The 13,396-nt window shown below is 35.7% G+C and overlaps 1 protein-coding gene across 1 annotated transcript in view; it reads right to left on the bottom strand.

Annotated features, from left to right (window-relative positions):
* The window catches only part of DNAH7 (dynein axonemal heavy chain 7), a 243,597-nt gene that overhangs the window by 172,514 nt on the left and 57,687 nt on the right, over positions 1 to 13,396 (bottom strand). Inside the window, exons 20-23 of the mRNA XM_035008349.1 lie at positions 11,383 to 11,576; positions 9,721 to 9,929; positions 6,809 to 6,939; positions 2,583 to 2,795 (exon numbers count right to left, since the gene is read on the bottom strand). Of these exons, the coding sequence (XP_034864240.1) occupies positions 2,583 to 2,795; positions 6,809 to 6,939; positions 9,721 to 9,929; positions 11,383 to 11,576 (747 nt within the window). The remainder of the gene's footprint in view (positions 1 to 2,582; positions 2,796 to 6,808; positions 6,940 to 9,720; positions 9,930 to 11,382; positions 11,577 to 13,396) is intronic.

Raw genomic sequence — 13,396 nt, 5'->3', positions numbered from 1 at the left:
ATATTGTTACAAATGGCAAGATTTCATTTTTTAACGACTGAATAATATTTCATTCATATATATACACCACATCTTCTTCATTCATTCACCTGTCAATGAACATTCAGGTTGTTGCTATAACTTAGTTATTGTAAATAATGCTGCAATAAACATGGGGGTGCATATACCTTTTTGAGTATTTTTGTTTTCTTCAGATAATACCCAGAAGTGGAATTGTTGGGTCATATGATAGTTCTATTTTTTTATTTTTTTGAGGAGACTGCCTCATGTTTTCCATACTGGCTGCACCGATTTACATTCCCACCAACAGTGCACAATGGGTCCCATTTTTCCACACCCTTATCAGCATTTGTTATCTTTTGTCTCTTGATAATGCCCATCCTAATAGGTGTGAGAGGATCTCTCATTGTGGCTTTGATTTGTATTTCCCTGATGATGAGTGATGATGAGCATCTTTTCATGAACCTGTTAGCCATTGTATGTCTTCTTTGGAATAATGTCTATTCAGATTCTTTGACCATTTTCAAAACAGGTAGTTTGTGTTTTTGCTATTGAGTTGTAGGAGTTCTTTATATATTTTAGAGCTTTCCCCCTTATCAGATATGATTTGCAAGTATTTTCTTCCACTCAGGAAGTTGCCTTTTCATTTTGCTGATGGTTTTCTTTGCCGTGTAGCACTTTTTAGTTTGATGTAGTCCCACTTGTTTATTTTTGCTTTTGTTGCCAAATCAAAAAAAAAAAAAAAAAAAAGTCATTGCCAAGACTGAGTTAAGGGGCTTAACATCTATGTTTTCTTCTAGGAGTTTTATGTTTCAGGTCTTACATTCCTGTCTTTAATCCATTTTGAGTTAATTGTTGTGTATTGTGTAAGACAGTGGCCCAGTTTCAGTATTTCCTATGTGGCCATTCAGTTTTCCCAACACTATTTATTGAAGAGACTTTCCTTTCTCCATTGTATATTCTTGGCTCCTTTGTCATAAGTTATTTGGCATATACGCTTGGGTGTACTTCTGAGCTCTCTGTTCTGTTCCATTGATCCATGTGTCTGTTTTTATGCCAATACCATTCTGTTTTGATTACTCTAGCTTTGTAATATAATTTGAAATCAGGGAGCATGATGCCTCCAGCTTTGTTGCTCTTTTTCAAGACTACTTTGGCTATCTGGTATCTTTTATGGCTGCATACAAATTTTAGGATTGTTTGTTTTATTTCTGTGAAAAATGCCATTGGAATTTTGACAGGGATTACATTGAATCTGTAGATTGCTTTGGGTAGTAGGAACTTTTTAACAACATTAATTTTCCAATCCACAAGAACAAAGTATCTTGTCATTTATTTGGCAATTTCCTTCCATTTCCTTCACCAATGTCTTAGAGTTTTCAGTGTGCAAGTCTCTCACCACCTTGGTTAAGTTTGTTTTTAGGTATTTTATTCTTTTTGATATAAGTGGGGATTGTTTTTTAAAATTTCTCTGATAGTTCATTATTCTCCTATATTTATAATTAATTGTTCGATTCATTTTCACTACAAAGTGGGTATTATCTTATTGCCATTTTACAGATAAGAAAACGGATGCTTACAGACAATAAGTAACTTGCCCAGGTCATACATCTGGTAAGGGAAGGGTCTGGCATTTGAAATGATTCCACTATCTACTACCTCTCCTGTGGTTTTCCAGGGGTCTGGTTCTTGTCTTTTCTCCTCCCACTCCATACCTTTAAGCCTTTCACAGAAGTGAATCTGTTAAGAATTTTTTTTTTTTTAAGATTTTATTTATTTATTTGAGACAGAGAGAATGAGAAAGAGAGCACATGAGAAGGGGGAGGGTCCGAGGGAGAAGCAGACTCCCTGCCGAGCAGGGAGCCCGATGCGGGACTCGATCCCGGGACTCCAGGATCATGACCTGAGCCGAAGGCAGTCGCTTAACCAACTGAGCCACCCAGGCACCCAAGAATTTTTGAGTCCGTATCTCCAGATATCCTCAGCAACTTCCTCCCACTCTCAACTGGCCCCACTTTGTCCACTGTACTATTTCTACTCCTCCTGCCTTCCCAGTTGTGACTGCCATCACCACCCATCCAGGTGTCCCCATAAGAGCCTTCCTTCCAGATCATGTTTCCAGTTCTTTCAATTGATCAACAAGAGGAAACTTTCATGATGAAATCACAATAAAAGTCTGATTTTTTTAATATTCTTTAGATGTATCAAAAATCTAAAAACACAATTTTAAGCTGCTTAGTTCAGACATTTTACAGATTCAGCAAGCATAATGACTCATTTAAAATGAATAACTTTTTATAATTACTCAATTTGTGAGTGTCTCTATATGAATATGTATTTATATGTAACTATACATTTGAGCATGGATTTGGATATAGATAAAGATACAGTTTTTCGTACAGATGATATATAGTATTTGGCTGCCTTAATCTTCAGTCTGGAGAATGCTTGTTTGGGTACAGTCAGCCATCAGCAAAAAAATCCTATATTACTCATACTATTTCCCATGCGAGCAAGCAAGCACAAATTAAAAAGCTATGAGCTGAAATTGCCATGTAATAACATTCAGTGATATCACTTACTTGCCAATAGTACCTAAGCTGACTTAACCACTCGAAGTCAGAGTCATCACTAACTTTTTTTTTCACAAGTGATGCGAGGACATCCCTAGCATGGACATCCAGCACCACAAGGGCTCCCAGAGTAACACGATTCTGCTTGGACAATTTGCCACGGACCAAAGTCACAATATCATCAATTTGCGTGTTACATTTTTCCAAGTATTGCTCAAGAGCCTGAAAGAAAATAAGATATAAATAATGTGATCAGAATTTTTCTGAACAAAAACATTTTGCGCTAGTCTGAATACAGAGTGTTTCTGTACTTTTTTTTTTTCCATATGACATGATTTAAAAATAATCGGTTTTTCTTACTACGAAAGTATTAGGTGAGCAAGGCCAATCTGGCCAGATGCACTGGACACACGTGGTTGCTACGTGTGGTCTACTCACCATCCTTTCCATTCCTATTTCCACTCCTTCTGTCTGCTCTGTGGTTCTGGTGAGCTGTCCATCACCTTGCCCCATCTCCGTGGCAACAAGGGGTGGGAGGAGGTGTGACCCAACCAGAGCCAGTCATGGTTCTTCCCAGGAATTGCTATACGAGCAGAGGGAATGAAGCGCCCCTCACTAGCTTTGGTGGACTCAGAGTATGCCGATAAAGAAAGAAATCGAACAGGTCTCCTGGGAGCATGGCAGTATAACATATAAGACACTGCAAGCCTTCATCCCCACTGCGGAACCAAGCCCGCCGGAGACAAGCCGAGGGGAAAGACGACGCAAGAGAAGCGGCCGCAGCACCGATGCGCTGAGACCCCGGATTCCAGCTGCCTTGCATTCCACCAGTCCTTTCAGGATCGCTGTGTAAGCTTCCTGAGCTGGTGAGCAGTGCCAGTTCTGAGCACCAGGCTTGCTTTGCGATCGGTTTTTTTGGTGGGGGTAAATCTAATTAGTAAGTCAAAAAAGAGAAGAGGGTTTATGATGAAAATCAAGTTGGAATCAATGAGAACCGCTATGCTTGAGGGAAGGGGTATGCTCCAGCAGGCTGCTGTGGTTGCTGTTCTCCACTCTAATAATATTTAATAATTATTTAATATTTATATTAAATAAATTATTTAATAATTATATTAATAAATATTATTAATATTTAATAAGCACTGGGTACCGAGGAGCGCCTTCATTCCTTCAGGACCAGGTAACAGGTAGTGATGTAACTACAAGTGAGCATTTCCAAGAATGAGAAAAAGTTTAAAGGACGGGGCTGGAGCCTGCAAACTTTCTCTAACGGGGACTTTTCTTAGTGCTTGAACAATTTTATCTTTATTTTTAAGGAGGTCATTTTTTCAAAGGTTTGGTGTTTGAACACTGTTGCCTTCCTATTATTTACATGATCGGTTGCTATTAATTCTCTTCGTAAGCAGTGAAAGATAAACTTCTGTCCCACCCATGTTTCAATAGACATAAGTGTTTAAATTCTTGGAGCCAATTAGTGGATTTAAGTATGTTAAGCATATAAATTAGTAAGAACCAATTTGATCCTAAGAACATAAGCCACACCAGTGGGTGCATCTCAGTTTTCTCATCAGTAAAAGTGAGGATCATGTGAGCCTTACTATAGTTCAACAAAAACATAAAATAAAAATTTAATGTTTAGACCTGACAGTACAAATTATATGTCCATAAGAATTTATTACTACACCACAGTAGCAGAATGTTTTTTTCCTATACTAGGAAAGCAGACTTAGAGCGAAAATTTAATTTCAAACTGTGATAAACTGAATTCTTTAGGAACAATATTATATGAATCAATGATAATTCATATTAGAGAGATAGGGAAAAAATCATGATATTGATCGCATTTTTGTTACATTTTCTTCCTTGTAAACCATTCTGCACAGTGAGCTAATGAATCTAAAAGGTAACTACTATTATATTCTGCCAAAATAAACCCTATCTGAAATCAAATATTTTTATCATACCTAGATCCTTCTACATATGTAATGATACAATGACTGAAAATCACATCAATATTTGCAATATCCTGAGCTCTGTGATAGCAGTGATTCTTTCATTCATTTTACAGTCCCTGTAATGCCTCATGCAGACTAGTTCCACAGTCCCCATTCGCTGAATAAATAAATCGAACAGGTCTCCTGGGAGCATGACAGTATAACATATAAGACTTTTGTAACATCTAGCTCTTGATTGTGGAACTAGACAAGAGTCTTCTGCTGCTCCACCAAGGTCATCTTCAAAAGTGAACCACACATTAATTAGGGGAAAAAATGATCAACACATACAATACTAAAACATATGCTAGCCTCCCGTGATGAAACTACATGTTAAATTTTTAAAACACCATCAGTGCTATAGAATACTAAAACACACGCTAGCCTCTCATAATGCTGCTACAGAACTTGAATGGCCTAAACATGGATGAAAGGCAAACAGGCACAAGGTGCACAGATAGGGATCAAGGGCATAATGAAACAGGGCAGTCGCAAGCAGATGAATAAGAATTTATTTTTAAGGACACATACAAAGCTTAATTTCATATCATGAAACTTAGCTATGACAGCACCATAAAATGCAATGGAAGAGTGCAGTCTGGCAAGCAACAATAACAGAGGTATAACTTGCTAAGTCTTGCTAAGCTACGGTTTTAGAGGACTTTGAGTCTATAACACTGAATCACCCTCAAGTAGCATGGGTTCTCATTTTGCCTTTCTCTGTGAATGGCTCCATACCTGCAGCATATAACATGAGCAGAAAAAAAAACTGAATAGACTGATAAATGAGTCAATAAATAACTCAATCTCAGTATCAGTGGATACTGCTGTAAACAAAACAAAACCCCTCTTTTATCTGTATGCAATATGGTAAGAACTCCAGGCAGATAGTTTTGAGCAGAGGGCACATTGACATGGGAGTGACCTAAATTGCATGTCGCTCAAGATTCAAATTATGCTTGGGAGATAACTGGAAGCATGAAAAAGATATAGTTTACATTTAATGCTAGATGTCAACTCCTACTGTTTGCAGCTTGCTTGGAGTGAGACCAAAGACTTGACAGAGGAGTAAAGGTTTGATAAACACCACATTTAAACAGAAGAAATTTGGAAGGTGCTTACAAATTTGTCTAATCTGCTCACATTTGCTTCTTTGTTCCCTGCAGACTATGTCGCCAGTGGTGAGTGATAAAGTTGGTATCGTGGTTTGGGGAGCTTACCAGCAAGCAAGGAGGGAGACCCAGGAAGCTACATGTTGCCCCAGTAGCCTACATTGGTGATGGAGGAAACTCCTGTGTGGGGAGGTTGACAAGCGGTAGCTTAAAAGTAAAGAGAGAAGAAAATTCTCTAGACCCACTGAACAAAAAGAAAAATGCGTATGGGGCTAGAAGCCAAGAGCCCAGAAGCAAGCTTACTGCTGTGAGGGAAACCCCTATTCCCCCATGCCCTGTGTTCCAGGAAGACAGACTTTTTCTGGGAAAACCCTGACTTCCTGCCCTATACCCTCATTCCTTTCCACAGGAAAGAAATAAATGACCCGTTGGTAAGTTTGGCAGAACTAAGCATGTGTCACTCAGCTCCTTTCTCTATGGGATCTGCCTGCTTACAGAGAACATTAGTCTCTCTCAAACCTCAACACTATCAGCATTCAACAGTACCTTAAAGACAATAATACCAAACTCCATGTCAAAAATATATTTAAAATTCATGATTTTAAACAAAAGAACTATGACTACTACATTCCAATTGGTGCATCAGTCAACTTGTATTCCTATCTCAAGGATAAGAATGTTGTATTAAATATGGTTTCTGTTGTTAATTATTAACAGCAATCCAATTAATATTATTAAATTAGTATGCCTAATATATTACAATATTTAAAATTAAGCATCACTCAAAATATCAATAATTATTATTTAAAATCAATGCATTAAGAATAAAAATGAAAATAGTCAAAATAATTCAACCAATATCTTGTCTTCATAGGGTGGTTTTACTCAAGGCATAAAAGAAAGTTATGTTATTTTTCCTTCTAATCTTTCTGACTTTAGGAAGTTTCTTAGTTCTATTACCATTCTATTTTTAAAGGTACAAAAATGTATGTAATAACAGGATTGAGACTCAAGTACCCTTTTAAGGGTTTTAAGAGGATTGTCTTTATTTTGTTTTTTATAATTAGTGTATTCTGGCAGTAGTACTAGTTGAAAAAATGCTGAAAAACCTGGGGGTAATAAAGCTTACCTCTTGTCCCGTTGAAATAGCTGTTTGTACTTCCATCGTCCAAAAGATTTGAGATACACAGAGCACTGTCTGTCCTGGCCAATCTCTCACCCAGTTAATTCGCATATTTTGTGTATAGGCAAGCAATGCAGCTCTGATTACCTAATTGGAAAAAAAATGCTAAAGATCGTTTCACAGTTTACTTGAATGAGCTATACAATGAGGAGCTAACCTCCTAAACAGATTAGTTCATACTGTTCAACTTTTTACATCTTAGCCAATTATGAAGACTCAAAGCATTGGTGAGACTATTAAATTCAAGTTTATCCATATGCCTGTGAGCGAAAAAATACATAGCATTTTATTTTGTTGATATGTGATCAATTTGTGTGAACCACATTACATCAAATATTCATTTGACTAGTTCTAGCCACAGATATCCTACATACATTTAGATGGATCAAGCACAAGCAATTTTATTGTGAAATACATTTAAGCCATCCCAAAATGAGATCTGTCAAATCCATAGACAGTAATTTTCTTTGAACTTCATCAGATCCCCATTCAGCCATGGGCTCATGTACACATGCACACTCAGGCAAACCACACAACTCCTCTCAAGTTCCTCCTCTGTTTCCAGAGTTCACTTCTTCTCAGTCTGTAGATAGATGCCCAAGGCAATGATGACAAGCACAAGTGTATAATTCATTTATGGAGAGTTAAGTACCAGGAAAGTCAGGAAGTCTTATTTATGCTCTTTGCTACATGTTTTATGTCAAATCCATGTACTTCTCCTGCATACATTTTCAGTGGATTGACATATCCACTTTTTCCACCAGCCATCAGTGAGAAACATTCTAATCTTTTATATGTATCAACCAAAATAGTAATGTTGCCTGTGAGGTGATACCCACTTTAATGTTTGATTTCAGAAAAGACTGTCAAAATTAGATTTTTCTGAGAAATACATAAAGGATGTATGAACCTTTCTGGATTTCTAGTCTAGCTAGATATTTATGGAGCTGAACAGAGATGAAGGGCAGTGTTGGCTATTGATAACAAAGGAAATTTCAAAGGCCAGAAGGAGCCACAGAAAGGGCAGGTGAAAATGAGCAACTGAGAGATGGGAGGAACACAGAAAATAGAAGATACTGTACAAAATGTCAGGATGGAGTAAATACATGTTCTAGAAGGACAGTGTGGAAAGAACAAGAGGAAGACATTAAAATCTAAATCACAATTTCTGCATAGTTGGATGAGGAGAAATATGATTATGAAAAGTTGTTTATTATTGTATGTAAAATAGATCTATGTGTGCCATATGTAAATATATGTGTATATATAGATATATAAATTTATATATATTTTGGAAGTGACATACAAATGATAATCTAGTAAGATAAAGGGGCAAACATGCCAAGAACATGACTTTTTTATTATTTACAAATGACCCCAAATTCACTTAAGCATGCAATAGTCTTTTGAGCATACAAATGCATACAGTAAAACATAGCAACACACATATTTCTATTTGTAGTACTTTATATTGCATTTGAGTAACACATTTCAGTAACACAAACTTACGCATAAACATTTGGGGAAGATATTTCCTACACAATTCCTTGCCATTCCATCTAAACACTCTGAAATGGCAACCAAAATACCTTCTCTAAGCACTTTGACAAAAAAAAAAAATTTAAAAATAGTTGTAATAGTATTAGACAGGTCTAAAACAATGAGTTATCACTGTATATATCAATTAACAAACCATATAACCAAGGCTGCTAAGTAGTGGTCAAAGTGGATTCATTTACATTGCTTACAACTACATAAATGGGAATCTTATTTGTCAATATGTCTCAAGGCCTATGAAATCTCATCTTTTTGACCTAGTGACCTATAAATAAGAAGTTATCATAAGAAATAATTCAATCAAAGAAACCAGCTATATCTATATGGATATTTAATCCACTATAGGGAGAAATGAAAAACTGTCCAAATGACTTTACATCTACTTAAAAACTATTATGAAGGCAGATATTAAAACTATATTTAAGAAGAGAAAGCACTCAGACACATGATATCCACTGAACATTTAGATTCTAAGGAATTTTTTTAATAATGTGTGAGAGAATCTGAAAAATCAATGAAAACTGTTGTTGATTAGGACATCATGCCATATTTCCTTCTCATTCCTGCTCTCCTGATCCCCAACTCAATCATGATTTTATTCTTGATGAAGAACTTGAATGCTAAGTCCACATTATAGTGAAAAAATGAATTTAAGTGCTCAGTTAATCTGTATTTGTTGCCATGACTTGAAATTTTCTACTAATAAATATAATTACAAACGACTAAGTTGATGTTTTATGAGATAGGGAAAATATGAAGTGACTGTTATAGGAAGTATTTGTGATTTTCTAACATTTTGGTATCTTTTTTGTATATACACGGAACAAAAAGATTCATTATAGAAACATACATGTCAAAGAGATTGATGTGAAACTGTAGAGAGATGCATCCAAGGCAAGACTAAACACAGACTCTGTAGAACAAGGTGTGTTTAATTAATGATGAAAGAACTAGCTTGTGGCTGCAAAAAATGGGACTTAGGACTAAAACCCAAGTTTTCTGTAGTATCAATGGTATTTTGTCCCACTTTTCAAGTGAGTCCCCAGGAAATTAATTTCATAGACCATATATTTGTCTTTAAGCCACCTGTTACAATTGAACTGGTAATTCATGACTCAATTTCTGTCTAAAGAAAACAGTGCATTTATTAACGATACGTTTTTTATATAATCTCTACCCCCAACATGGGGCTCAAACTCAGGTCCCCGAGAGCCAGAGTCACACACTTTGCCAACTGAGACACAGGTGCCCCCAAAGATACATTAATATTCTCAATCTTTACTAGAAATAATGATAAACACAGCCAAGTACCTTGTGGATGGATTTAATCATGACTCTCTCTAATTCAACCAACCACTTCTCCACTTGACCTCTGGCTTTGGCCGTTGAAATGGTCTCTGTGAGTTCCACAACCTCTCCTTCACTACTCTTCATGTGAGTAATGTCTAACATTTCTGTAAATTCTACTTTTGCAATTCCTTCAAAACATTTCTTCAAGTGAGGTTGCACCCTGTCAGGGGAAAAATGTTTAATAGAATTGATCAAAGTAAAGCAATTCCTTAACTCTCAGTGTTCTTTGTATATCAATCTTCATCCACAATTTATAAATGTGCATTATGTGTTAGGCCCCTACTCAGTGCTGCTAGGGATGAAACACTGAGGGGGAACAAAAGACATGATCCCTGCCTGTATGGGTTACACAGTCCAGTAGGAGGTCATCATTAATTGAATAATCACAAAAAGATCTGTCAAACTATAATTATAATAAGAGCTACAGAGGAGACACCCGTGAGGTTTTGTTTCCAACACAATGAATTGAAAGATGTTAAAAGTAACATAAGGAGCAAATCAATCTTGACTAATAGATCATACACTAATTGGAAGAATCTTCAAATGCACAAAACTAGCTTTTTCAACTGGGATCTTCAGAGACTGCTTACAAATCATGAACTAAGTTCAGCACTTTACATACCTCACAATTCGCTAAATCAACTGCTTTGAAGGTTTTCAACTATAGTCATTGTAATATAGATGGGAGGGGCTGAAGCCCTCATTTTTGGCACATTACCAATAACCAATTGAACTCATCTTTCAATAGGCAATGAAGAAGCAGAATGTAAAAATTCAGATGGAAATCTGAGCCTAAATTTATCTTTTTGTCTGGATTACTTGTCTCCTACTTTGAAGGCACAAGGCACAAAACTAACAAATTTAATAAATATCCATTCACTGTTTGTTATATACTAGACATACACATTCTTCTAAGGAATTGGGAATCAGCACTGGAAAAAAAAAGTCAAAAATCTCAGCCATCATGAAGCTTATATTCTGCTAGAGGAAATCAGACAGTAAACAAATAAGTACATTATAGAGTATGCCCAGATAATAAAAAAAGATGCCAAAGGAAAAGAGGGCAGAAAAGATAATCCAGGAAAGGTGGCTAGGAAGGGCTGGAATGGTTGCCATTAAATATAGCGGTCAGGGAAAGTCTTCCTGAGGGGCAGACATTTGAGCAGGTTTCCACAGAAATCTAGAGGAGGTAAAAGAAGTCATGGATATTTAGATAAGGAGCATCTTATGCAAAGAGGACAGTACACCAAGGGAGGAGGCTGCCCCTTTTATAGTGGAATTGGAAGGACTATAACAGAATGAACAAGAAAACAGTGGGAGATAAATAGGAAGGATAATGAGAGACCACCTGCATGGGTCATTGCAAGCCACTGTAAGAGTAATGTGTTCTGAAAAATCTGTAAGAGAAAATAAAGTATGAAATCCTCCCCAAGATGCATCACATTTGGAAAAATATCCTTCAATGATGTTATGTTTTTAATAATTACATTGATTACTGATAATATTTAGAATATTCTTGAACATAATTATACACATTTACATTCTGCCTTATTTTAAAAAATTAAATTTAAGCAGATAAATTTAGCTGTGTGTTATATATGTAAGTTACTTACCTAGTGGGATCTTTAGTCTCAGACAGTATCTCAAGAAGTTCATCATTAGACAAGAAAAAGAATCTGGGGAAGAAAAGACGTTTCTTTTCCAAATATTCATTAAGTCCTTTAAGAATGAGTTCCAAAAGTTCATTTGATTTTTTCAGCCTTTCCAGCATTCTCTCAATAGTTACAACTTGTAGAACACGTCTGTCCTAAAAATTAAAAACACCCAACTCAAAAATATTAGGTACTAGCTTTATTTGTATTCATATTATATCTGAAATTATATGTTTTTAATTGAACAAAGGTTAACCAAAATTTAAGTGAATATTTATTTTTTAAAAGTAGTCTCGCATATTCTAGATCTAACTAGCCTTTTTAATTAGTAAGAGTCCTGTTGACTTGAACCATAGTGATAATGCTCAAGTTTCTCATTCTAAGTTGGAAAGTGTGAGAAACCAAAAATGAGCATGAGTGAGAGAAGACAGGAAGGGAAGGGAGGGGAGTGGAGGAGGGTGTAGAGGAGGGAAGTGGGAAGGAGGGTGAGTAGGAGGGTGAGCACCCATCCACAGGGCTGGGGCAAGAACAGGGGACTCACAGGAAGGATGGGAGAAACAAAATAACAGTATGAGATATGTTTGTCTTTTATTCTTTGAGAAAAATTATTCTAAAATGATAAATCATCATTATTTCAGATATTGTCATCAGTAATAAAATAACACAATCCCTGTTTTATAACAGTAGATAAAAATGTAAGCGTTTGGGGGTGAAGAAAGGAGTTTTTGATAAAAATCTGACATTGCAATGAGAAGTATTTGGCACTACGCTGTAACACTGCTTGCTGAAGGACTTAAGTTCCAGCTGTATTCTTCCTGAACTCTCTAGAAGCTAAGACTGCTCTACCGTTAAGGCATGGATTTCGGAACATTTTATCACAGAAGAGCGCCACTGTGAGCTGTTTGGTTTAAAGTTTTTCAAACACGGTCAAGTATTTAAAAGAGCTTTCTTTTATGCTGTGGGATGCAAAATAAGAATTAGAACCAAAAGGTGGCCTTAAGAACTGATATTTTTAAAGAGTAAGTAGTTTCTTGATTTATCAAAATATCTGTATAAATAACCACTGGGTTTATGAAAATCTTTAGGAACACATTTTTAAAATACAACCTAGATTATCGTTGAAATAAAATTCTTTTTACTTCTTTTTCTTTAACACCTGATTGATGTCATCTAGGTCTAGTCTTGGTCTTTTAATTCCAAACTCAGGGATCACCACTGACAACAATGACAAATAATAAAAGTTCTTTACTAAGTAAGCATCAATATGTTAGAAAAAGGGCTAAAACACACTGGATATATTAACCGCCAGACCAAATAATAGTGAGAAGACGCTAGTATATTTATTAATATAAGTACCAGGGCATTGTAGAAAATTTATAGATATTAAGAGAAGGTTGTTAAAAAAATTGAATATGGAATTTCAAGATTAACTTATTTAGCTTACTTGTGGCACTCAGCCATAACTAAGAGATCAACCAAAAATGTCAGTTGTAAATTGTTCTATACAGAAATTTTATACTCCTGCAGGACTCTCTAAAATGTTTTTGTTAATATACTTGGAATGCAGCTGAAAGAGAAGTTACACTTTCCTGCTTTGTTTTGAATTTTAACAATGTAACTTGGAAACACAGCAATTTAATCAAATAATATAATTATCATTAATACCTGTTTTCTCAATAAAACAGGTTCACATGAAGTATGTAACATATCATTTTATTCTCTTCAAAGAGACAATTTTAAAAAGACAGTTTCTTTCCTAACAGTTTTATGTTTAAATAAACATTTGTTTAAAACACATGTAAGAAGAAGCATGACAAAGACTCAGGTCATAATTTAAATGTGCAATTCATCCAATAAAGAAAGGATAGAGGAGTACTCCGGTACTCCTAAATCCCAAAACCAAAATGATGTTCTCAGAGTGCCACCTTCTGGTAACATATGCCTTTCCTTGTTAGAAAAAAAAAAAAAAACAAAA

Source organism: Mirounga leonina, unplaced genomic scaffold, assembly GCF_011800145.1.
Source record: "Mirounga leonina isolate KUSES-001 unplaced genomic scaffold, KU_Mleo_1.0 Mir_151, whole genome shotgun sequence".
NCBI classification, from domain to species: Eukaryota; Metazoa; Chordata; class Mammalia; order Carnivora; family Phocidae; genus Mirounga; species Mirounga leonina.
This window is presented reverse-complemented; position numbering and strand designations above follow the sequence as displayed.